Source organism: Anastrepha obliqua, chromosome 6 (genome assembly GCF_027943255.1).
Source record: "Anastrepha obliqua isolate idAnaObli1 chromosome 6, idAnaObli1_1.0, whole genome shotgun sequence".
NCBI classification, from domain to species: Eukaryota; Metazoa; Arthropoda; class Insecta; order Diptera; family Tephritidae; genus Anastrepha; species Anastrepha obliqua.
Genome location: NC_072897.1, coordinates 16579582 through 16606352, shown reverse-complemented (window position 1 = coordinate 16606352; position 26771 = coordinate 16579582). Strand labels below are relative to the sequence as shown.

General features: G+C 43.8%; 2 protein-coding genes across 2 annotated transcripts; both read right to left on the bottom strand.

The window, feature by feature from the left end:
* Nucleotides 1–12065: 12065 nt before the first annotated feature.
* On the bottom strand, nt 12066–17270 carry LOC129250174 (uncharacterized). The gene is made up of 2 exons (XM_054889809.1): nt 13588–17270; nt 12066–13377 (listed from the first exon to the last, which is right to left on the bottom strand). The coding sequence occupies exons 1-2, from the start codon at nt 17268–17270 to the stop codon at nt 12066–12068; spliced, it is 4995 nt and encodes a 1664-aa protein (XP_054745784.1).
* Nucleotides 17271–21517: 4247 nt separating this feature from the next.
* On the bottom strand, nt 21518–22285 carry LOC129250173 (uncharacterized). The gene has a single exon (XM_054889808.1). It carries the CDS (start codon nt 22283–22285, stop codon nt 21518–21520), a length of 768 nt encoding a protein of 255 aa, XP_054745783.1.
* Nucleotides 22286–26771: the final 4486 nt, after the last annotated feature.

Below are 26771 nucleotides of genomic sequence, written 5' to 3'. Positions count from 1 at the left end.
TTGCTTAAAATCAATGAACAGACAGTGCAGATTTAGTTCGAACTCTCTGTGTTTCTCAAGAATTTGCATTAGTGTGAAACATTGGTCTGTTGTGGATCTACCCTGGCGAAAACCGCACTGGTAGTCATCCAAAATTTCCTCAGCATATACGCTCAACCTTTTATTGAGTATATTTGTAAAGACTTTATAACCAGTGTTGAGGAGAGATATGCCTCGATAATTATTACAATTTGTTTTGTCGCCTTTTTTATGTAATGGTACTATAAGGCTATTGTTCCATTCTTCCGGTAGATGTTCGGTTTCCCAAATTTTGCTTATCAGTTCTGTTATCATGTTATTGAGTACTTCACCGCCGTATTTTAGAAGTTCTGCATTTATTTGGTCACTTCCGCTGCTTTTATTATTTTTTAACTTTTTCAGACTTTCTACCACTTCGTTACGACCCGGTGGCTTCTATGAAGTTTTCTGCTGTAAAGTATGTCTCATCTATACAGTGTGGACCGTAGTCTGTTGCATGTTCTATATTCAGAAGATCACTAAAGTATTCTTGCCATCTATTCAAAATTTTTTCTCTTTCTGTTATTATTTCACCTTCCTTGTTTTTGCACAATTGTTTGGCTTCTAATTGCGCTGTACATATTTCTTACATTTCCTTGACTGAAATCATTCTCGATACGCTGAACTTTGCTGTTGATGTCCTGTTTTTTCCTTTGTTTTATAATTTTCTTTGCGGCTTGCCTTTTTTCGTTATATTCAAGTAGGTTTTGTCTTGTTCGTTTGTTTAAATATTTTCTTCGCGCTTCGTTTTTTGTTTCAATAGCTGCTTTACACTCTGCATCGAACCACTCATTTGTGGTGCATCTTTTTGTGCCTATTTTCTCTTTAGCTGCTCCAATAACCGCATTTTTTACTTTAGCCCAGATTGTTTCTGCTGAGTCTTCCTTTGTTACGATTAGATTACTCTTTATGATTTCTTGGTATGCACGACGCTCTTTCTCATCCGCTGAAATTCGCTCAGTACTCCATTTTACTTTCTTGAACCTGCGATCGTTGCCTATATTTGAAATTTTTTGCCTTATCCTGGCAATCACCATGTAGTGGTCAGAGTCACAGTTTGCGCCTCTAAACGATCTGACGTCAATGACCGAGGTTGCGTGTCTTTTATCCATTAATACATGATCTATCTGGTTCGATCCTCTCCTTCCGGGCATTTCCCAGGTTTGCTTATGAATTTTCTTGTGTGGAAAAGAAACGCTGCTTATCCACAGCCCGCTGCTTAGACAAAAATTTATTAGTCGTGCACCATTATCGTTCGATTCGTCGTGTAGAGAGTGCTTTCCCCCAACGTCTTTGCTAATATTGGGGTTTCCCACCTTTGCATTTAAATCTCCGAGGAGCATTTTTATGTCATATTTACATGATTTTGACATCACATATTCCAGTTCTGCATAGAAGGAGTCTTTTGCAAAATCGTCTGAGACATCGGTAGGCGCATACGCGGCTACAACTGTTATGTTCTGAAATCTTCCTTTGAGTCTCATGAGGCAGAGTCTTTCACTAATTGGCTCGAAAGCCATTATACTTTCTCTAGGTTTTTTGTCAATGTAAAAGCCCACACCTAGCTGTCCTCGTTTGTTTGGACCACTGAAGAAAATTGAATAGGCTTTCTTTCTTATCTTACCATGATCCGCAAAGCGTATCTCTTGTAGAGCTGCTAAGTCAATATTATATTTCATACACTCATCCGCTATTTCGGACATCTTGCCGGCTTGTAGCATGGTTCGTATATTCCAAGTAGCAAAACGTAAATCATAGTCCTTAATTCGTTGCTTGGGTCGGTATCTTTTGATTGTATCAGTTATCCGAGGCTGTTGTTGTGGATTCGCGACAATAAATACTGGTATAAGGTAGTCAGCCTTAGGACCAGCCATGACGCACACAATGCACAAAATACTTAAGCTCGGACCCCTTAATGAGCTCTAGGAGGCAAATAAAAAGAAGAAAGTCCCAATCATTTCTGCCAGAAACATTGGAAATGCTCATGCCTGCCGATCCAAACCTAGAATTTTCTTCACGTTGCGATGAAGAAAATCTAGATAATACCATTTGATTGGATGCTTTTTTTAATTGTTTATATTTTTTATGTTTGATCTTGTAAATCTTTCTTCATTCTCATATTATATTTCATTCAATAAATGTTTTAAGTTCATTATTTTAGTTGGTTTTATTCAGAAACATCCATTAGCACACGTTAAACCCAAAAAATACTTTTGGCCCCTTAGATTGTTCAAATACCCCTATGTGCGCCGTAGCCGAATGGGTTGGTGCGTGACTTCTTCTTCTTCTTAATTGGCGCGATAACCGCTTACGCGATTTTGGCCGAGATTAACAAAGCGCGCCAGTCGTTTCTTTCTCGTGCTAACCGGCGCCAATTGGACACACCAAGTGAAGCCAAGTCCTTCTCCACCTGATCTTTCCAACGCCGAGGAGGTCTTCCTCTTCCTCTGCTACCACCAGCTGGTACCGCATCGAATACTTTCAAAGCCGGAGCGTTTGTATCCATTCGGACGACATGACCCAGCCAACGAAGCCGCTGGATCTTTATTCGCTGCGCTATGTCTATGTCGTCGTAAAGCTCATACAGCTCATCGTTCCATCGTCTACGATATTCGCCGTTGCCAACGTGCAAAGGTCCAAAAATCTTACGCAGAATCTTTCTCTCGAACACTCCAAGCGTCGCTTCATCGGATGTTGTCATCGTCCAAGCTTCTGCGCCATACGTTAGGACGGGCATGATGAGAGTCTTGTAGAGTGTTAGTTTTGTTCGTCGAGAGAGGACTTTACTGCTCAATTGCCTACTTAGTCCAAAGTAGCACTTGTTGGCAAGAGAGATTCTACGTTGGATTTCAAGGCTGACATTGTTATCGGTGTTAATGCTGGTTTCTAAATAGACGAAGTCTTTTACAACCTCGAAATTATAACTGTCAACAGTGACGTGGGTGCCGATACGCGAGTGCGCCGACTGTTTGTTTGAAGACAGGAGGTACTTCGTTTTGTCCTCGTTCACCACCAAACCCATTCGCTTTGCCTCTTTATCCAGTTTGGAGAAGGCAGAACTAACAGCGCGGTTGTTAAGGCCGATGATGTCAATATCATCGGCATACGCCAGCAATTGCACGCTCTTATAAAAAATTGTGCCTGAGCGATTAAGTTCTGCGGCTCGTACGATGCTCTTCAACATCAGGTTAAAGAAGTCACACGACAGCGAGTCACCCTGTCTGAAACCTCGTTTGGTATCAAACGGCTCGGAGAGGTCCTTCCCAATTCTGACGGCGCTGCTGGTGTTGAGCAACGTCATCTTACATAGCCGTATTAGTTTTGTGGGGATACCAAATTCAGACATAGCGGCATACAGGTAACTCCTTTCCGTACTGTCGAATGCAGCTTTGAAGTCGACGAAAAGATGGTGTGTGTCGATTCTCCTTTCATCGGTCTTTTCCAAGATTTGGCGTATTGTGAATATTTGGTCGATGGTAGACTTTCCAGGTCTGAAGCCACACTGATAAGGTCCAATCAGTTGGTTGACGGTGGGCTTCAGCCTTTCACACAATACGCTCGCTAGAACCTTATAGGCGATATTTAGAAGACTAATCCCGCGGTAATTGGCACAAATTGCAGGATCGCCCTTCTTATGGATTGGGCAGAGCACACTTAAATTCCAATCGGCGGGCATGCTTTCATCCGACCATATTCTGCATAGGAGCTGATGCATGCACCTTACCAGATCCTCGCCGCCATGTTTGAATAGCTCAGCCGGCAGTCCGTCGGCGCCCGCGGCTTTGTTGTTCTTTAGCCGTGATATCGCTATTCTCACCTCGTCATGATCGGGTAACGGAACGACAATTCCGTCGTCAACGATTGGGGTATCGGGATCTTCACATTCTCTATGACATGCGCAGCTGTCACCGTTTAACAGGTTCGAGAAGTGTTCCCTCCATAATTTAAGATTGCTCTGTACGTCAGTCACCAGATCGCCGTCTTTGTTCTTACAGGACAACGCCCCGGTCTTAAAACCTTCTGTAAGCCGCCGAACTTTCTGGTAAAATTTTCGGGCGTTGTTCCTATTGGCCAGCATCTCAAGCTCTTCGCACTCACGTATTTCGGCCTCTCGTTTCTTCTGTCGGATAATACGTCTCTCTTCCTTTTTCAGCTCTCTGTAGCGATCCCACATGGCTCGCGTTGCGCCCGATCGCAGCGTGGCTCTATAGGCGGCATCCTTTCTTTCGGCGGCAGCATGACATTCCTCGTCGTACCAATTGTTTTTTCGGGCTCGCCGGAATCCGATTTCTTCTTCGGCGGCGGTACGTAGGGAACGAGAAATGTTGCTCCATTGCTCGCGCATGCCGGGTTGTTGGGCAGTGCTCTCCGAGAGCAGGAGTGAGAGTCGAGTGGCGAATCTTCTGGCTGTCTGTTGTGATTGCAGCTTTTCGATGTCGAACATTCTTTGCGTAGGTAGATGTACGTTTTTTGCTGCACAGAGGCGTGTGCGCAGTTTGGCTGCAACAAGGTAATGATCCGAGTCGATGTTGGGTCCTCGGATCGTACGTACATCTAATACACTAGAAGCGTGTCTTCCATCTATCACAACATGATCGATCTGGTTTCGCGTTTTTCGATCAGGAGACAGCCAGGTAGCTTGGTGTATCTTTTTATGCTGGAATCTGGTGCTGCAGACTACCATGTTTCGGGCCCCGGCGAAGTCGATCAGCCTCTGTCCGTTACCGGAAGTTTCGTTGTGTAGGCTGAATTTTCCGACTGTGGGACCAAAAATTCCCTCCTTGCCCACCCTGGCGTTGAAGTCGCCAAGCACGATTTTTATGTCGTGGCGGGGGCAACGCTCGTAGGAACGTTCCAAGCGCTCATAGAAAGAATCTTTGGTCGCATCGTCCTTCTCTTCCGTCGGGGCGTGGGCGCAAATTAGCGAGATGTTGAAAAATCGCGCTTTGATGCGGATTGTTGCGAGACGCTCGTCCACCGGAGTGAACGACAGTACTTGGCGACGAAGTCTCTCTCCCACAACAAATCCGACACCGAATTTGCGCTCCTTTACATGGCAGCTGTAGTAGACGTCGCAAGGTCCTATGGTTTTGTTGCCTTGCCCCGTCCATCGCATCTCTTGGATGGCAGTGATGTCAGCCTTTGCTCTTACGAGGACATCAACCAGCCGGGCAGAGGCACCTTCCCCATTAAGGGACCGGACATTCCAGGTGTATGCCCTCAAATCGTATTCCTTATTTCGTTTGAAGGGGTCGTCATCAGTGTTGGAAGTTCTCATCCGAGGCTTTGTTGCTGTTTTCATTGGGGGGGATTTTTAAGTGGCGGGTCCCAAACCCAACGCACAACCAGCTATGCTGGGATGCTTCACCTTCTCACGTTAGCTCACTCCCGAACGGGTGTTCGGAAGCTAACCAGAGGATACGTGGGCTAATCCCGGACGTTGTGAGCTGCTTCAACCATATGTAGAAGAATCGTCCTGGCCAATCCCAAGTGAATGGCGATCAGTAAATTTCCCCACTTGCGTGGACTTCTACACATGGAACCATTGGTGCGTGACTACCATTCGGAATTCACAGAGAGAACCAGGGTTCGAATCTCGGTTAAACACCAAAATTAAGAAAAACATTTTTCCTATAGCGGTCGCCCCTCGGCAGGCAATGGCAAACCTCCGAGTATATTGCTGCCATGAAAAAGCTCCTCATAAAAATATCTGCCGTTCGGAGTCGTCTTGAGACAGTAGGTCCCTCCATTTGTGGAACAACATCAAGACGCACAGCACACATAGGAGGAGGAGCTCGGCCAAACACCCAGAAAATGGTGAACGCGCCAATTATATATATATATATCAAATTATATATATATATATATTTTTTTTGGGTGATGAGGTAGGGTTCCAAATGCCCTCGCAGTTACAGCGACCGTCGTCTACTGTGTCGTGTAGTGTGGCCATTAAAACAGTCCCTCCTCCTCTCCTGGCGACACTCCTCTCCCGGAACTGCTTTGTGCATTACTTCGAGAGGGCCCAGAACAGCGTCCATGAAAGGGACCAATTCTATTTACTCACGACTGGGTCCACCATATTTGTAGCCAGCATTCATGCTATAGGCTCGTCTTCTTGTGTATCTATCTGCGGGGCTTTATGTTGTCGGCTTATCTTCACATATATTAGCATGTCGGCTAGGCATCTCTGCCCATGTCAAGGTTTTTGGCACTTAGGACTCGCTCCATATACGTGCGAATAATTTGCCAATTTTCTTCACTTTCTATCATTTTATCAGTGATGTTATCAGCTCTTAAGGGGCCTAGTCTGCCTTTGACAGTTTTGCGATCTAGTTTCCATCTCTCACATTTAAAGAAAGTGTGATCTGCGTCGTCAATAAGTGCATCTCCGTAGGTGCATTTAGTGGTTTCTGACTTCCCTATTTTGTTAAGGTATTTATAAAACTATCCATATCTAGATAGCATCTGTGTAGTATAATAGTTCACCTAGCCGAACTGTCTGTTATACCATTTGTCTAGATTTGGTATAAGTCTCTTCGTCCATCTGCCTTTCGTCTCTACTCCCATCGCTCTTGCCATATTTGCAGTGTATGTGCTCTAATTTGCTGCTCTGCGCTCGTTTTAGTACGGGTGCGTGTGTAGTCTCCTATGGCGTTTGTCTCGCTCGTTTTAAAGTTCCATAGTTCTTTTCGCTCTCTCGCTAGCTGATCTATGGGTATCCTGCCGCTAATAATGAGTACTGCTGCTTCTGGTACCGTGCGATAAGCTGAAGCAACTTGGAGGACGGCGGTTCTTTGGGCCTTGGCCAGGATCTTGCGGCGACATTCAGTGTTGAGTGTGTCCGCCCATACTTCACATCTGTATAGTAAAATGGATACCGTCGTGTCCATGAGCAGCTTCCATTAGTCTTGATAGCCTTGAGATTGGTTTGGTGGATTTTTCAGCAGCGTACTGGATTTGTGCCCAGTATGTCAGCTTGTTGTTGAGTTTTATGCCAAGATATTTCACCACTTTTGAGGTTGTTTTGTTCTCTGTGTAGACTGGCATTGTCACTTCTACAGGTATGAGCTAAGCTCAGGTCTCGCGAATCGAGCCATGTCTTGATTCTTGTCATCGTTTGTGTAAGTTTCCGTGCTGCGTCTAAATCCCGTGCGGTAATTACTGCCGCAACATCGTCCGCGTATCCTCCTAGGTAGCAATCGTCGGTCTTGTCGATGGTGAGGATGCCGTAATAGCTGACGTTCCAGAGATCAGGGCCTAGTATGGACCCTTGGGCCTCGCCAGAGGTTATCATTTTTGTACATAGTCCTCTTCTTGTACCATAAATGAGTACGCGATCTTTGAGGTAGCTGCGGATCATCTTCATCAGGTGTTTGGGTATTTTGAACCGCTTCTCTAATGCGTCATCATATTTTTCCACTTTGCGCTGTTGAAAGCGTTTTTTGCATCGATTTTAGCGAAGAGCACGATTGATCGGGAGAAACGATTTATGCTCCGTGCTTTTACTATGCTCTTTACTACATCCTCGATTGCTCCAATTGTGGACCTTCGCGGTCTAAAGCCGTGTTGCCTATACAAGAGGCCTCCCGATTCGCTTATCGCTGCTGCCATTCGTGGTTTCCGCATTTTTTCTGGCAGCTTCCCTGCCGTGTCGAGCATGCACAGAGGGCGATACACTGATGGGGTTTCCGGGTCTCCTTTCCCTTTGCCTATGAGGACTAACTTTTGTCTCTTCCAAATTTCTGGAAAAGTCCCTTCATATAAGCAGGCATTGTGCATGTGGAGAAGCGTTTGTGAGCGCTCAACTGCGATAATTTTCAAAACCTCCGATGGAATCCCGTCAGGACCTGGCGCTTTGTTATGTTTGAGAGTTGTAGTTTCGTCTCTCAGTTCCTCTCCCGTAAAGAGCGGGGGTGGGTCGGTATTTTCGTCGTCAACTCTATCTGCCATGAGGCCGTGTATGCTGTTCCCCATACACTATGTTTTCCATAGTGGCTTCGCTTAGTTCAGGAGGTGGCTGCCTTGCTCCGAGCTTGTTTAGCACGATTTTATATCCTAAGCCCCAGGGATTTTGGTTTATATCGCACCGAGGCTCCTCCCATTCTTTCTTCTTTCTTGCTTTCCAGGATGGCCGTCTTTAGGGTGCTTTTTGCAGCTTTGTATTCGGCGTGCTCTGCTGTTGCGAGACTGGTTCTTCGTGCTCTTGTGTACTTCCTTCGTTTGCTGATACACGTATGCCTCAGATCGCGGATTTCGTTAGTCCACCAGTACACGGACTTCTTCGGGTGTGCATTTTTTATCTTTGGCATTGCTGCTGATCACGCTTGCGTTATCCTTCTCAGTGTCATCTCTACTTTGTGTCTGGCGCTACTTGGCTCTTCGTGGTGTGGTTGCTCCTCGTCAATTTTAGCTATAAGTTTTGCTTTGTCAAGTTTTGATGTATTCCATTTCCGCGAGCTTTTGATGCGTTTCGTTGCGTTTGCCTTTGTCTCTCCGGCGCAGTAGGTAATGTACTGTATGTATAATGTAATGTAATGTATTTTTCTTGCGTAGCTTTCAGACACTAGAGCTATATCCGGAATTGTGCCTTCACACCCTGGTCTTCGAAAGGTAGTTTTATTGCCCACGTTTGCAACGGCGGGTTTGTTGTATGACTACCCCATTCCATGGACTTAGAGTTAAAGTTTCCGGCGATGATGGTGTGCCCGCTTATTTGGCGAGCTGTGTCTTCAATATTGTCCAGTTTAGCGTGGAAGTTAGCACCATTATCGCTTGGTGTAAGGTAGCAGCTAATAATTGTGAGACATTTGCTCCTCATCCAGACGTACCCGTTTCCAGTTCCACTGTTCGTCACTTGGAGCTTCGTGTTATCCTTGCACCATATTGCTGCTGTGGAAGAGCGATTTTCTATAAACCATCCAACACTTGGAGAGGCGTACTGTTCGCTTAGAACTGCTATGTCTGCTTCCTGTTCCAGCATGATTTGTGGCAGGAGTAATTCCGCCGTAGAGCTCCTCTGCATGTTACCTTGTAGAAACTTTATCATTTCGACATGATTTCATTATAGGTCGCACATCGTACTGAGCCTAGCATATGACCTGTGTCAGAAACACCTTCACTTTGGCATATACAATAATCTGGTGGGTTGCCGCATTCTTTAATTTTGTGTCCTGGCTTCCTTATCGTATACACAGTCCTTTACCCTTTCTATCAGGCCCTTTACACTGCCATTGTAAGTGTCCGGTTTCAAAGCACCGGTAGCATTTCTTTTTGTCAATGCAGAGTCTCATTTTGCAGTTCATCCATTCTATTTTAACGCGCTCCTTCTGGAGAATTTTGTTTGCGCTTTCTGATGATAGCGTCACATATGCTTTAAGTTGTTCTCGGCTGTTTGGTGCTGATAGTTTAATAGTGGTTTCCTCGTTGGTCTCGTCTAATAATTGTTAACAGCCGTTGCAACTTCGTCTGCTGTGGTCAGTGAATCTAGGTCCCGTATCTCTATCGTTGTTTTATTTTTCAGCTCGCTTATGGAAGCGATATCTTTCATCTTGCTCCTCAGAGCTTCATGGAACTCTGGTCCTAGTTTTATAACTTTGTCTAGTTCAAGGAGGAGCGCACCCGTTTTGGTTTTCCTTACTGCCCGAACTTTCACACGGTTCTCGTCTGATTTAACATATTGGCGGAGGTTTTGCAGAACTTCGGCATAACTTCGTCCTTCCGCTGGTTTGAAGAGTACTGCTTCCGACCGCTGTTTGGGTTTCCTTTTGTCCTTTTTTGTCTGAGGTCTCTGCTTGATTTGTGTTTCTGCGTCTTGTTTTTTCGTCTTTTTTCTAGTCACTGTTTTCCAATCAGTTTTGCCACTCTCATATACTCTTTTCTCCGTCCCTTGCTCTGCCGGGCTCGAGGCCACCCCTTTCGATGATACGGCCATCGGAGCGAGCAAATTACTTGGGTCACTTTGGGCTTCTGCTGGTTTCACCGAGCTTACTTTTTTGGCTTCTTGTTCCGCTTTAGTCCAGTTTCGTCTCAGGCTTTCAATAATGTCGAAGAGCTCGTCTAGTTCGGATACACCGTTGTTTACGTCGATACTTATATTTTTCTGCTTCAGCATTGCCAGTTTCATTTTCCCTAGCGTGAGGCGGCACTTCATGAGAGCTTCCTCTTCTCTTGTCCTCATCTTTGCTATGAAGGCTCAGATGAGAAATTCCTAACTTATGCCATTCTGGCTCTGAACGCCACAGCTCATAAGGTTTTGCGCGGCTCCCTGCAATTCATAGATAACCGCGGGGAAAATGCGGCAACGGTACATCGAGCAGAGATAGCGGCCTGAAGCGAGGACCCTTATAAACATGAACTCACTAACAAAAAGGCAACAGATAAACAAACTGCAGACTCCATTGCAGCCGGGGGATAACCTGGTTACGAAGAAAAGTTCACCAAAGCAGTATATTATATTATATTGTATTATATAATATTATATTACAGGGTGAACGATATGAAGTGTTACCAACTTCACACAGCTTGTATCTGTAAAACAACTCATGACATCAACGTCAAAATTGTTCTAATGACAGTTCAATATATTGTTTATAAGCCATCAAAAGCATTTGCGTCAAAAGCATATGCGCTTGCAGGAACGTGGCGAATTTCCTAACATTGTGTTTTCTGATGAAAAAAATTTCCCAACTGAGCGGTTCATAAACCCTCAAAATGATCGTGTTTACTTGACCGAACGGTCATATGAGAATTTGAGCCTACGTTTGGCCACTCGAAGCAATTTCCCATCGCAACTAATGGTTTGGGCCGCAGTGAACGCTGATGGACGCTCTCCAATCGTTTTTATCGAGCCTGGTGTCAAAGTGAATGCGACTTATTATCGGGAAAATGTTTTAGAAGCTGCTTTAGAGCCAAGGACACGCGACCATTTCGGTCGTAGACCGTGGACGTTTTAATAAGACTCGACACCGTCTCATAAAGCTCGTGTGAACCAAGAATGGTTAAAAAATCATGTTCCGCGCTTCATTTCGTCCACATAATGGCTTTCGAACTCGCCAAACGCAAACCGATGGACTATTCCATCTGGTCCATTTTGGAGAGCAAGGTGAGGACTAAAAAATATGCCAGTATGGATGCGCTGAAAAAAGCGATTATACGAGAATGGGTCAAAATACCTCAAGATCACATTCGTGCAGCATGCAACTCATTTTTTGACCGTTTGAAGGCTATAGCCAAGGCAAAAGGTGGTCATATCGAGCTTAATATAGCTTCTGCTCAAATATGAACGAGACGGTATCAATAAAACGGTCCGCGGATGACATATGTCAAAAATAAATTTTTTGTTTTTTGGTAGGACTGTTATAAGCTTACATGGCAAATTTCAACGTCTTATGTCACATAGTTTGTTTTCTGTTCTACTGTAAACAAGTCAAGCTCGAGTGTTGCGGGGAGAATCCTGTTCAAAAATGTTGCGGGGAGAATCCTGTGTGCGGCTACAATTCTGTTGCGGGAAGAACCAATATTGTTGCAGGAAGAAATTGATGCGGGAAGGACCAGTAACGTTGCAGCAAGAAATTGATGCGGGAAGGACCAGTAACGTTGCAGGAAGAATTCGATGCGGGAAGGATCAATAACGTTGCAGGAAGAAACCGATGCGGGAAGGATCAATAACGGCTATAAATCCATTGCGGGGAGAGTCCTCTATCCTTAATGCTGCGGGGAGAGTCCTGTATCCAACAATTGCCCAAAATAATGAAAACTTGCTGCTTCAATTGACAAAGTTACAATTTTTACTCACATATATTTTACAAAAATGTTCCGTATTTATACACATTTCTTTACAAACAAAACCTACTTAACTCACAGAAAATTATAACAATTTAACAAAAGTTGAAAAACAATAAAGTATTTTATCTAATATTAAATTGAACTCAACATACCGCCGCCCTTGAACTATCTGAATAAGTTCAAAACAAAATATTAAAAAGAAAATGAAAAGCCTTGAAAAACATCTACGATAAGTTATTAGTTTCCTCATGAAATAAATCTCCTCTCGTTGGCAAAAGGCAAAGTTTGACTATAGGGCGAACCAATTCGCCATGCGGTGTTTTCAACGTAACTACTCTTACGCGTCCATCGGTACCATGATGGCATTTGATCACTCGTGCAATCGTCCACTTCGTCGGAGGATTAGGCTCGTTGAATACAGCAACCACATCCCCTTCTTCAATGTTGCGTGAAGAACGAAACCATTTAGTGCGACGTTGTAAGCTCACGAGGTACTCGTCTCTCCAACGACGCCAGAAATGTTGTCTCATGGCAGAAATTGCTTGCCATCGCTGTCGAAGATTTCCACGAAACCCTTGACCCTCAGGTTCCGGTATTGACTTCAGCGGTTCACCGACTATGAAATGTCCGGGAGTTAAAACTTCTAAGTCACCAGCAGCTTCAGAGTTGTCACAGAGTGGACGAGAGTTTACGCAAGCTTCTATTTCAGTCAAAAGTGTGTTGAACTCTTCGTATGATAGTGGAACTTCTCCTAACACGCGTTTTAAATGATACTTAACACGTTTGACTCCGGTCTCCCAGTAACCTCCCATATGGGGTGCAGCCGGTGGATTAAATCGCCATTCGATATTCGAGTCCGCAAAGAAAGAGCGAAGTTTAATATCAGCCATGCACTGTTGAAATGCAATGCGCAACTCCTTCTCGGCTCCAACGAAATTTGTACCGTTATCTGATGCCATGACCTTACAAAATCCTCGACGATTGGTGAACCTTTTAAACGCATTTAGGAAAGCTGGTGTTGACAGGTCACCAACAAATTCGAGATGCATCGCACCAGTGCACATACAAATGAACGAACAAATGTAGCCTTTGGTAGCCTTAGCTCCTCTTCCTTGGGTGAATTTGTAGAGGTAAGGTCCAGCGAAGTCAACAGCAGTGTGAGTAAAACAACGGGCGTAGGTTGTACGAATGACAGGTAGATCACCCATGACTTGTGTGGTAAGATTGCGGTTCAAATAAGTGCATTTCACGCACTTATGGTATATATTACGGATCAAGCTACGAGCGCCGATAACCCAATAACGACGTTGTAAGACAGTTTGCATAATGCGGGGCCCAGCGTGCAAAGTGACCTTGTGTATTTCGCAGATTATTAACTTAGCAAGCGGACAATTCTTAGGCAAGATAATGGGATGCCTAACATCTGGAGCGATTTCATCGTTTTTTATTCTTCCTCCAACACGTAGAACACAAGTCCCATCCAGAAAGGGCTGCAGACGCAAAAGACTACTGCGAAGTGGGATTGGTCTTTTAGCGCTGCAAAGAGAAATTTCATTAGAAAAATAAAACTGTTGCGTATACCTTATTAGGCGAAGTTCAGCTTCAAATAACTCTTGGCAACTCGGTGTACCAAAACGCTTTATAACATTAAGCCGTCTGTTAGCCCGAATGTTAGTTAAAAAACGTAAAACATAGGAAATAACTCGACGCAGCTTAGAATATGATGAGTATTTTGTCATCACGGACCAATGATCTGTAGAATTAATCACATGGGCACGAATACTCTTTCGTATGCCCAGCTCTGTAGTGTGCTCTTTAGATTCTTTCTGCTTCCACAATTGTTCAGTGCTTTTCAGGAAAATAGGACCAGCCCACCACAATTGATGACGTAATAATTCGGAGGGAGTTATACCTCTTGAAGCACAATCTGCAGGATTCTGTTCAGAACGAACGTGGTTCCAACATTCGGGAGGCAAAACTTCTTGAATATCAGCGACGCGGTTGGCTATAAATGTCACCCATCTGCTGGGGTGAGCTTGTAACCATGCCAATGTTATAGTAGAGTCAGTCCAAGCGAAAAGCGGATAACGAAGATCAGACCAGCAGTGCAGCACGCTTCGCACTAGTTTAGCAGCAAGATGAGCGGCGCATAATTCAAGACGTGGCAACGTTGTCGGCTTAAGCGGAGCTACCTTGGTTTTCGACGAAATTAATGACACAATAATGCTACCGTCGCTTTGTGTTGTTCGTGCATACAAAACGGCGGCGTAAGCCCGCTCGGACGCGTCTGCGAATACGTGCAATTGCGTAAATGACCCAGCTACTTCAGTACCAAACCAACGTTTCACCTTCAAATGTGCCAGTTTCTTGAGTTCTATGCGATGCTCCAACCACTTCGTTGCGATAGACTCAGGAATGATATCATCCCAACCTACCTTAGTGCGCCATATGTCTTGAAACCAAATTTTTGAATTTATAGTAGCGGGAGCAAGCAGGCCCAGAGGATCGAAGAGCGTACTTGCATCTGATAGAAACATGCGCTTGGTCAACTTAACTGGCGGTTCCCTCAAGTTAATAGCAAACGTGAGATAGTCTCCTTCTGTGTTCCAGATAAGACCTAAAGCGTGAACATCCTTATCGTCGACAATATAATGTGATATGTTCGTAGATGCATTAGAAATGCTTGCGATTAGCTCAGCGCAGTTCGATGCCCACTTACGAAGTTCAAACCCCCCTTCCCTCAATATTTCGGAAATATTTTGCTGCAACAATCGAAGTTCTTCTTTACTAGATGCGCCAGTAAGTAGATCATCCATGTAAAAATCCTTGAGAATAACACTAACAGCCCTAGCATAACCATTCGACGAATCTCTTGCCGTCTGTTGAAGTGATCGGACAGCTAGATGAGATGCAGCTGCCACTCCGTACGTTACGCGAACCATGCGAAAATCTTGGATAGGCAGGGATGGGTGGTTACGCCATACGATGCGTTGCAAATCGGCGTGTTTTAAGGATACGCAGATTTGACGATACATTTTGGCGACATCTGCTGTTACAGCATAGCGGTGTGTTCTAAAGCGAAGTAAGATGGAGTATAAATCTTCCTGCAATTGAGGTCCTATAAATAATGCGTCATTCAGCGAATTTCCGGAAGTTGATTTTGCGGACGCGTTAAATACAACCCTCAATTTGGTCGTGGTACTACTTTCCTTTAAAACAGGATGATGAGGCATATAATACGTTGGATTCATAGTCTCTGACGTGACCTGCATATGTTTCATATCAATGAGTTCATTCATGAATTCATTGTAGCGTAAACGAAGATCGGAATCACAAGCGAGTCTTCTTTCAAGTCGTAACAAATTCCGGATAGCAAAGTTTCGCGACTCTCCCAGAGCTACATCGGGCTTCAGCGGCAATTCGACGACAAACCGTCCATTAGGTTCCCTTCGATGCGTTGTTTCAAAATGGTCTTCACAGTAACGCTCCTCATGCGTAAGATACGTTTTTTGCGGAGCTTCCTCTAACTCCCATAACTTGTTCAATGCTCGATCCAAATGAACATCGCAATGTAACGACTGTAAGCGTGGCATATCAGGCTCAGATCCATTCACGCTTCCAAACAGAGTCCACCCAAAGACCGTCAGTTGAGCCATAGGAGCTCCAGATGGACCCTTACGAAGTTCTGTACAGATCAGTTGATCCATAACGTCCATTCCAATCAATATATCGACCCGTCCAGGCTTCATAAAATGGGGATCGGCTAAAAACAAACCTCGGATATGTGGCCACGATGAAGTAGCTATAGTCTGTGTTGGCAAGTCGCTTGTAATTTTAGACATAATTAACGTTTTGACAGTAAAGCATTGATTTGTAGAGAAAGAAGAAAGAGAAAGTGATACTTCACCTCTAGCTCGTCCTCCTTGCGCTGACCCAATTCCAGTAATGTTTACTTCAGATGTTGATCGCGGCAGGCCTAAGCGTTGCACACACGCTTCGGTTACAAAGGAAGCATGTGATCCAGAATCGAAAAGTGCACGTGCGGGCTGCCAATTACCAGAACAGTCGCGTACCTTCACTAATGCGGTGGATAACAGCACAACTCTTTCTACAGCTATGGGTGGATTGGAGCTCGAGTTCAAGCATGAAGAAACGCGTGGAACGTCGACGCTTGCTGGAAATTCACAAGTTTTTGCGCTTACCTTTGATGTGGCGTCAGCAGCACATAACGAATGCGTCGCGTAATTGTTCACTGCGGTAACGGTCGTTGACTGCAAAGCACCGTGCAACAGAGTGTGATGACGTTGTTTACACATGCGGCAAGTGGAAGCACTGTTACAACGGTCTTTATAGTGACCTGAACTTAAGCAGTTGAAGCATATGTGTCCTTGCTTCACGAACTGTGATTTTGTAGACAAGTCCAATTCACGAAATTTTTCACAACTGTAAATTTTATGAGGTCCACTACAATATGCACACACGTTACTTTGTTTTGATATCGTGTGGAACACATTTGTCGACTTGCTTGATGATGCAGTTTTAACCTTAATTGGTACTGATGTTGTTGACGACGAAAACATCGATAATGATCGGCATCTTATCTCTAAAAATGTTATTAGTTGCTCAAAAGATGGAGAATCATCACTAACGAGCGATAACTCCCACTGCTTACGCGTTTCGAATGCCAACTTACTGACGACCTCATGTACCAACCAATCATCCCAAAATTCAATCGGACGACCCAACGCTTTAAGCTCGCGAATATGCTGTTGGAACGCATCAATTACACCTTTGATTGCGTCAGCATTGTCATGCGTAGCTCTTTTAATTTCAGCCAACGCGCGAAGATGAGATTCCACAATTACACGAATAACCTTATACCGCGATGTTAATAGACCCCAAGCTTCAACGTAATTTGCGTCACATATTTTAAAACCACTGATAATTTTCAACGCGTCACCTTTCAAGCAGCTTCGGAGATAGTGCAACTTTTGTCCATCTGTTAAAGCAGAGTTATTATCAACTAACGAAGAAAACGCGTCGAAAAAACCAATCCATTCTGTAGAGTCACCGGAGAATATGGGCAACTCCATTTTCGGTAAACGTATAACCGTGGACACAGATGCCTTTGTGGAGCTATCTTGCGAATTAGTACGACAATTTTTCACGCGGCTAAAGTTAGCTGAAGCTGTAGAGTACCAAGTTTCGGCTTGGATACGCACATTTTCTTCAATTTCAATAACATCGGCACCACACGTAATTTCTACAGCGTCTTGAGCAACGTTAAAACGAACCCACTGTTCACTCAATAACTGAAGGTAGCTTGCAATATTTTCTGCATCCATAGTGAATGCCTCATCAATACTTTTTGCCATATACCGTTTAATGGCATTGAGAGCGGAATCGCGCGTTTTAGTGGAATTCGACATTTTTAATATGACAGAAAAGCAAACGACGGGTTTTTAGAATTTTCGCGATGTTAAATGCAGGAACGGCTGCACAAACGTACACACAATGCACAAAAATAATTTTCTTAATATTCGTTGCCTTTTGCTACGCGTATGTATGTACACAAGCGAATGCGTACATGCAAAAGGCAAGCGGAGTGACTTTATCCGGCTCGAAGGACCAAAAATGTTGCGGGGAGAATCCTGTTCAAAAATGTTGCGGGGAGAATCCTGTGTGCGGCTACAATTCTGTTGCGGGAAGAACCAATATTGTTGCAGGAAGAAATTGATGCGGGAAGGACCAGTAACGTTGCAGCAAGAAATTGATGCGGGAAGGACCAGTAACGTTGCAGGAAGAATTCGATGCGGGAAGGATCAATAACGGCTATAAATCCATTGCGGGGAGAGTCCTCTATCCTTAATGCTGCGGGGAGAGTCCTGTATCCAACAATTGCCCAAAATAATGAAAACTTGCTGCTTCAATTGACAAAGTTACAATTTTTACTCACATATATTTTACAAAAATGTTCCGTATTTATACACATTTCTTTACAAACAAAACCTACTTAACTCACAGAAAATTATAACAATTTAACAAAAGTTGAAAAACAATAAAGTATTTTATCTAATATTAAATTGAACTCAACATCGAGTGTGTTCTTCGAATTCTCTTTTATGACTTCAATTGTCTCAAATGTTTTCCACGGAGCGGCAACTTGAGCTTGGGAAACAGGAAAAAGTCACATGGAGCCATATCAAGCGAATACGGTGCTTGCGGAACGACATTAACATTACTTTTGTTCAAATAATCGCGAACAAGACGTGATGTGTGAGCTGGTGCATTATCGTGATGCAAGAGCCATGACTTGTTGTTCCACAATTCCTTCCTTTTAAGACGAATGTTCTCGCGCAAACTCTTTAAAACGTCTAAATAATATTCAGCGTTAACCGATTTTGCGATTTGTGCGATTTTCAAGCACAATTTCCTTTACTTTTCCGATGTTTTCGTCGTTTACTGATGTTGCTGGACGACGTTCATGAGGTAAGTTTTCTACCAATGTACGGCCCTCTTTGAACGATTTGTACCACTGGAAAACACGTGCACGCTATAGAGCAGAGTCTCCATAGGTTGTCTGCAACATTTTTAAGGCGTCTGAAGCCGAAATTTTGCGGGAATAACAAAATTTCAAACAAATTCTTTGTTCAACTTGAATTTCCATCGTTAAATTCGAAGAACACACTCGAGCTTGACTTGTTTACGGTAGCATAGAAAAAAAACTATGTGACATATCACGCTGAAATTTGCCATGTAAGCTTATAACAGTCCTACCAAAAAACAAAAAAATTATTTTTTCCATATGTCATCCGCGGACCGTTTTATTGATACCGTCTCGTTCATATTTGAGTAGAAGGTATGTTAAAATTGTAATAATTTTTGAAAAATTTTGTCTTTGAAATGAATAAAAACTAATTTTACACAAAAACGTTATGGTGTTTTGAATAGGAACACTTCATATCGTTCCCCTGTATATTATATTATATTATATTATATTACATTACATTATATTATATTATATTATATTATATTATATTATATTATATTATATTATATTATATTATATTATATTATATTATATTATATTATATTATATTATATTATATTATATTATATTATATTATATTATATTATATTATATTATATTATATTATATTATATTATATTATATTATATTATATTATATTATATTATATTATATTACCGACCGTCGTCTACTGCGTCGTGTGGTGTGGCCACTAAAACAGTCCCTCCTCCTCTCCTGGGGAGACTCCCCTCCCGGAACTGATTTGTACATTACTTCGGGAGGGCCCAGAACGGCGTCCATGAAAAGGACCAAATTCTAATTCACCCACGTTTGGGTCCACCATATTTGTAGCCAGCATTCATGCTATAGGCTCGTCTTCTTTTGTCTCTATCTGCGGGGCTTCATGTTGTCGGTTTATCTTCTAGTCAAGTATATTAGGATCTCTGTCCATGTCAAGTTTTTTGGCACGTAGAACTCGCTCTATATACGTGCGAATAATTTGCCAATTTTCTGCACTTTCTATCATTTTATCAGTGATGTTGTCAGCTCTTAAGGGGCCTAGTCTGCCTTCGACAGCTGTGCGATCTGGTTTCCATCTCTCACATTTGAAGAAAGTGTGATCTGCGTCGTCAATAAGTGCATCTCCGTAGATGCATTTAGTGGTTTCTGACTTGCCTATGTGGTTAAGGTATTTGTAAAAGTATCCATGTCCAGATAGCATCTGTGTGGTATAATAGTTTACCTCGCCGAACTGTCTGTTATACCATTTGTCTAGGTTTGGTATAAGTCTCTTCGTCCATCTGCCTTTCGTTTCTACTCCCATCGCTCTTGCCATATTTGCAGTGTATGTGCTCTAATTTGCTGCTTTGCGCTCGTTTTAGTACGGGTGCGTGTGTAGTCTCCTATGGCGTTTGTCTCGCTCGTTTTAAAGTTCCATAGTTCTTTTCGCTCTCTCGCTAGCAGATCTATAGGTATCGTGCCGCTAATAATGAGTACTGCTGCTTCTGATACCGTACGATAAGCTGAAGCAACGCGGAGGGCGGCGGTTCTTTGGGCCTTGGCCAGGATCTTGCGGCGACACTCAGTTTTAAGTGTGCCCGCCCATACTTCACATCCGTATAGAAGAATGGATACCGTCGTGTCCAAGAGCAGCTTCCGCCTCCTTGCGATGGGTCCTCCGATGTTTGCCATTTGTCTTGATACCCTTGATATTGTTTTGGTGGATTTTTCAGCAGCGTACTGGATTTGTGCCCAGTATGTCAGCTTGTTGTCGAGTTTGATGCCCAGATATTTCACTACTTTTGAGGTTGTTTTGTTCTCTGTGTAGACTGGCATTGTCACTTCTACAGGTATGCGCGCTCTCGTGAATAGTATCAGTTCTGTTTTTTCCGGAGCTAAACTCAGGTCTTGCGAGTCGAGCCATGTCTTGATTCTTGTCATCGTTTGTGTAAGTTTCCGCCTTGCTGCGTCTACATCCCGTGCGGTAATTACTGCTGCGACATCGTCCGCGTATCCTACTAGGTAGCAATCGTCGGGCATGTCGGTGGTGAGGATGCCGTCATAGCTGATGTTCCAAAGATCGGGGCCTAGTATGAACCCTTGGGCCGCGCCAGAGGTTATCATTTTTGTCCGTTGTCCTTTTCTTGTGTCGTAGATGAGTACGCGGTCTTTGAGGTAGCTGCGGATCATCTTCATCAGGTGTTGGGGTATTTTGAACCGCTTCTTCAATGCGTCTATCATATTTTTCCACTTTGCGCTGTTGAAAGCGTTCTTTACATCGATTTTAGCGAGGAGCACGATTGGTCGGGGAAAACGATTTATGCTCCGTGCTTTTGCTATGCTCTTTACTACATCTTCAATTGCTCCAATTGTGGACCTTCGCGGTCTAAAGCCGTGTTACCTATACGAGAGGCCTCCCGATTCGTTTATCGCTGCTGCCATTCGTGGTTTCAGCATTTTTTCTGGCAGCTTTCCTGCCGTGTCGAGCATGCACAGAGGGCGATACGCTGATGGGGTTTCAGGGTCTCCTTTCCCTTTGCTTATGAGGACTAACTTTTGTCTCTTCCAAATTTCTGGAAAAGTTCCTTCATATAAGCAGGCATTGTACATGTGGAGGAGGGTCTGTGAGCGCTCAACTGCGATAATTTTCAAAACCTCCGATGGAATCCCGTCAGGACCTGGCGCTTTGTTATGTTTGAGAGTTGTAGTTTCGTCTCTCAGTTCCTCTACCGTGAAAAGCGGGGGTGGGTCGGTATTTTCCTCGTCAACTCTATCTGCCATGAGGTCATGTGTGGGGAAGAGTGTATTCACTATGTTTTCCATAGTGGCTTCGCTTAGTTCAGGAGGTGGCTGCCTTGCTCCGAGCTTGTTAAGCACGAGTTTATATCCTAAGCTCCAGGGATTTTGGTTTATATCGCGCCGAAGTTCCTCCCATTTTTCTTTCTTGCTTTCCAGGATGGCCGTCTTTAGGGTGCTTTTTGCAGCTTTGTATTCGGCGTGCTCTGTTGTGGCGAGGCTGGTTCTTCGTGCTCTTGTATACTTTCTTCTTTTGCTGATGCACGTATGCCTCAGATCGCGGATTTCGTTACTCCACCAGTACACGGACTTCTTTGGGTGTGCATTTTTTATCTTTGGCATTGCTGCTGATCACGCTTGCGTTATCCTTCTCAGTGTCATCTCTACTTTGTGTCTGGCGCTACTTGGCTCTTCGTGGTGTGGTTGCTCCTCGTCAATTTTAGCTATAAGTTTTGCTTTGTCAAGTTTTGATGTATTCCACTTCCGCGAGCTTTTGATGCATTTCGTTGCGTTAGCGTTTGTCTCTCCGGCGCAGTAGGTAATGTACTGGTGGTCACTGCCATTGTAATCTTCCAGAACTGTCCATTCACGTATTTTGCTTGCGTAGCTTTCAGACACTAGAGTTATGTCCGGAATTGTGCCTTCACACCCTGGACTTCGAAAGGTAGCTTTATTGCCCACGTTTGCAACGGCGAGTCCTAGTCTAGCGGCCATGTCTATTATTCGTTGGCCTCTCGGGTTTGTTGTTCGACTACCGCATTCCATGGCCTTAGAGTTAAAGTCTCCGGCGATGATGGTGTGCCCGCTTATTTGGCGAGCTGTGTCTTCAATATTGTCCAATTTAGCTTGGAAGTTAGCACCATTATCGCTTGGTGTAAGGTAGCAGCTAATAATTGTGAGACATTGGCTCCTCATCCAGACGTACCCGTTTCCGGTTCCACTGTTCGTCACTTGGAGTTTCGTGTTATCCTTGCACCATATTGCTTCTGTAGAAGAGGGATCTTCTATAAACCATCCAACACTTGGAGAGGCGTACTGTTCGCTTAGAACCGCTATGTCTGCTTCCTGTTCCATCATAATTTGCGGTAGGAGTAAGTGTGCCGTAGTGCTCCTGTGCATGTTTCCTTGTAGAATCTTTATCATTTCGACATGATTTCATTGTAGGCCGCACATCGTACTGAGCCTAGCATATGTCCTGTGTCAGAAACACCTTTACTTCGGCATATACAACAATCCGGTGGGCTGCTGCATTCTTTAATTTTGTGTCCTGGCTTCCCGCATCGTATACACAGTCCTTTGCCCTTTCTATCAGGCCCTTTACACTGCCATTGTAAGTGTCCGGTTTTGAAGCACCGGTAGCATTTCTTTTTGTCAATGCAGAGTCTCATTTTGCAGTTGATCCATCCTATTTTAACACGTTCCTTCTGGAGAATTTTGTTTGCGCCTTCTGACGATAGCGTCACATACGCTTTTAGCTGTTCTCGGTTGTTTGGTGCTGATAGTTTAACAGTGATTTCCTCGTTGGTCTCGCCTAATAGTTGGTTAACGGCCGTTGCAACTTCGTCTGCTGTAGTCAGTCAGTCTAGGTCCCGTATCTCAATTGTTGTTTTGTTTTTCAGCTCACTTACGGGAGCGATAGCTTTCATCTTGCTCCTCAGAGCTTCATGGAACTCTGGTCCTAGTTTTATAACTTTGTCTAGTTCAAGGAGGAGTGCGCCCGATTTGGTTTTCCTTATTGCCCGAACTTCCACACGGTTCTCGTCTGATTTAACATATTGGCGGAGGTTTTGCAGAACTTCGGCGTAACTTCGTCCTTCCGCCGGTTTGAAGAGTACTGCTTCCGACCGCTGTTTGGGTTTTCTTTCGTCCTTTTTTGTCTGAGGTCTCTGCTTGATTTGTGTTTCTGCGTCTTGTTTTTTCGTCTTTTTTCTAGTCACTGTTTTCCAATCAGTTTTGCCACTCTCATATACTCTTTTCCCCGTCCCTTGCTCTGCCGGGCTCGAGGCCGCCCGTTTCGATGATACAGCCGTCGGAGTGATCAAATTACTTGGGTCGCTTTGGGCTTCTGCTGGTTTCACCGAGCTTACTTTTTTGGCTTCGTGTTCCGCTTTAATCCAGTTTCGTCTCAGGCTTTCAATAATGTCGAAGAGCTCGTTAGGTTCGGATACGCCGTTTTTTACGTCGATACTTATATTTTTCTGCTTCAACATTGCCAGTTTCATTTTCCCTAGCGTAAGGCGGCACTTCATGAGAGCTTCCTCTTCTCTTGTCCTCATCTTTGCTATGAACTCCTGCTTTGGTGAACTTTTCTCGGAGGGCAGGCCCTGTTCATCAGTAGGGGTGTTTAGCGCATCTTTTTTGTTTATCTCTGGTAAGGATGGTGTCAGAGAGGCGTCAGCCCTCTCGTTGAGTCCCAATTTTCCTCCCAGAGTTCGCGGCGTCGAATGTAAATCTTACTTCTTCTCCTGAAAGCTTCCAGGCCTTCGTAACCAGGTGATCCCCTCTGTTGCAATGGCGTCTGTGGCTTGCTTATCTGTTGAGTCTGTTGTGTTTGTTGTGTTTTTGTTTGTGCGTTCATGTTTATAAGGGTCCTCGCTTCAAGCCGCTATCTCTGCTCGATGTACAGTTGCCTCTTTTTCCCCGCGGTTATCTATGCATTGCAAGGAGGCCGCGAAAAGGGTTGACGCAAAACCTTATGGGCTGTTGCGTTCAGAGCCAGGATGGCATTAGTCAGGAATTTCTCATCTGAGCCTGTACCGTCAACTTAATGGCGACGTTGCTTCAAACGTACTTGAAGACCCGCCACGGGTTTAACAGGACGGAGGCGGTCTGCAACATTTACCTGAGAGCCGTTTCCACAGGATTTCACTCCTGTGTACTAAGGTAACAGACTGTTGCAACCGTCAGCCCAAAATCATCAAATCCAAAACGTTTGTTAAAATCTATATCCGTTTCATTGCCAGGTTCGTTTGTTTCATCACAGTTTATGTGTGATGATGTTGAGGCAGCCGCTCTACTTTGGAGAGCAGACGCTGACCAGGCAGCCGCTCGCTTTGAGTCATATGCTTCTGGTTTTTTGTATGTTCATCATGCCCACGCATGATGAAGGGGACACATAATTTTGGAAAGGCGGTGTCTATTCGCCTTTGTCACTGAAACTTCATCGGACTAGCTAGCTTTTGTACCGCGTCCTCTGTTCCAGCCGCTCCTTGTCGGGGGTTAATAATAATAATAATTTATCCTAGTAGGTGGTCCAATGACCGACACTGCGACCTAAAAGATCTTTTGTGTCAAGCTACCTAATTTAATATGGATGATCCTTCTGATCATCCGCGAAAGTTACCCGACCACTACATCAGGTTCTAGTTTGCCTAGTTGTTCTCTGCCTTTGGAAAGGAGTTGGTTGAAAGCCATGTTCTTCCAACAATTTTTCTGCTATACGTATAAACCTTAGTATATCTGTAATAGGAGCTTTCTTTATTTCTTCCGGATCCAGTTGATCACGGTGGAAAATTTGCATTCTGGTTCTAGCCAGTGCAACGCACTCGCACAATAAGTGCTCCGCTGTTTCATCATCTTCAAAACAGAGTCTACACTCAGTGTCCCTGAGGAGTTGAATTCTGTTAAGATGATAGTTTAGATAGTAGTGGCCCGTAAGAAAGCCTACTATTTTCCTGATATCTACTTTCCGTAAGTTAATCAGTTCCTTTTTGTAGGTAAAAGGTCTAACCAACCTCTTGGCTTGACGAAGTTTCAGATTATCTTCCCAGTAAGCTATTCTGAGAGTATGTTCCCATTGGTCTACCCTGGATTTAGCTTCCGCCCAGTTGATACCACAATATGGTTCTGGTCCTATAAGGTCTGATGTCGATCCAGCCCTTGCCAGTTCATCAGCAATTTCGTTACCCTCGATTCCAGAGTGACCTGGAACCCAGCAAAGTACAACCGTATTTTTTGTACATAATTTTTGAAGATTGTTTACACATTCTTCCACTAGTCTCGACTCCAAAGAATGAGACATTAGTGCTTTCAGTGCCGCTTGGCTGTCCGAATATATAGTTATGTGGGCCCCTTTGATACCCCTTTTTAGATTTGTCAGTGCACAGATCGAGATCGCTTGGATTTCGGCCTGGAAGACACTGGGCCATTTGCCCATGGGTTCTGAAATTTGTGTGTTGGGTCCAAAGATCCCGGCACCAACTCCAGTATTTGTTTTTGAACCATCAGTGAACCATATTAGACTTTTTGGGTTAACCCAAGGTCCTCCAATTTCCCATTCATCACGGTCTGAGATAATTATCTCATAATTTCTATTGAAGACCCGTTTCGGAATCATGTAGTCTGTTACTGAACAGCTAATATCCCTATCCGGTATTTTTCTTAGAATACTCATATGACCAAAGTCACTGTATTCCTTATTTGACAAGATTTGCATTTTTAGTGCATTTCTAGCTGCACATTTCCATATGAATATATGCAGTGGGGATAATCCTACTATCGCTTCAATTGCAGTTGTAGGACAACTTCGCATGGCACCTGTTATAGACAAACAGGCCTGCCTTTGAAGACTTGCCAGTAATTTCTTGGCTGTTTCTTGTGTGGTTTTGGGCCACCAAACAAGGGACGCATAGGTAATGATTGGTCGAATCATCATTGTATACATCCAATGAATCATTTTGGAGTCAATACCCCATGTTCTCCCCAGGAGACTGCGAAATGCCCACATGGCTCTGGTGGCTTTATCTATCACCGATTTAAGGTGAGAGTTCCAATTTAATCTTTTATCCAGAACAACTCCTAAATATTTGACCTCATTGGAATAGTTTATATTTGTTCCTCCGACAGTAATTGAACCAAGGTCCAACTTATATCTGTTTGTGAAAGGTACAATAATAGTCTTGCTGGGATTTATAGAAAGTCCTTCTGCACGACACCAGTTTAGAATGAAATTTAATGTTTGATTCATAATGCTGGATATTGTTCTGTCGAATTTGCCAGGAATAATCACTGCAATATCGTCAGCATAGCCAATTACCTCCAAGCCTAACTCACTTAGTTTGACTAGGAGGTCGTCAATAACCAGGGACCATAATAAAGGTGACAAAACACCACCTTGGGGGCATCCTTTTAATGCTTTGACTGAGACTGATACATCTCCTAGAGATGAGCTGATTTCTCTGCTTTCCAGCATTGCCTTTACCCACCCTATGGTCGGCTTGTCAATGTTTTTATTTTGTAATGCTCTATCAATCGAGCGATAATCTGTATTATCAAATGCACCCTCGATATCTAAAAATGCGCATAAGGCGATTTCCTTAGAAAAATGAGCTTTCTCTATCTTTGATACGAGAAAGTGAAGAGCTCCTTCTGTAGATTTCCCTTTATTATATGCGTATTGCGATTTATGCAAAGGTGTGTTCTTTTCTAGATTTTCTCTAATGTGAAGATCCACCAATCTTTCCATTGTTTTTAGGAGAAACGAAGTTAAACTAATAGGTCTGTATGACTTTGGAAGTTCACTGGACCTCTTGCCCGTTTTTGGAATAAATATCACGTTGACCTTACGCCAAACGTTTGGTATGTATTCCATACTAAAGCTATTTCT

Bases quoted from the DNA above. Each gene is read 5' to 3' on its own strand.
- LOC129250173 (XM_054889808.1), bottom strand. From the start codon at position 22,285: ATGCACAGGAGCACTACGGCACACTTACTCCTACCGCAAATTATGATG.
- LOC129250174 (XM_054889809.1), bottom strand. From the start codon at position 17,270: ATGTCGAATTCCACTAAAACGCGCGATTCCGCTCTCAATGCCATTAAA. The intron at 13,378-13,587 runs GTCCGTGATGAC...TTCTCTTTGCAG, and splicing joins ATTAATTCTACAGATCATTG to CGCTAAAAGACCAATCCCAC.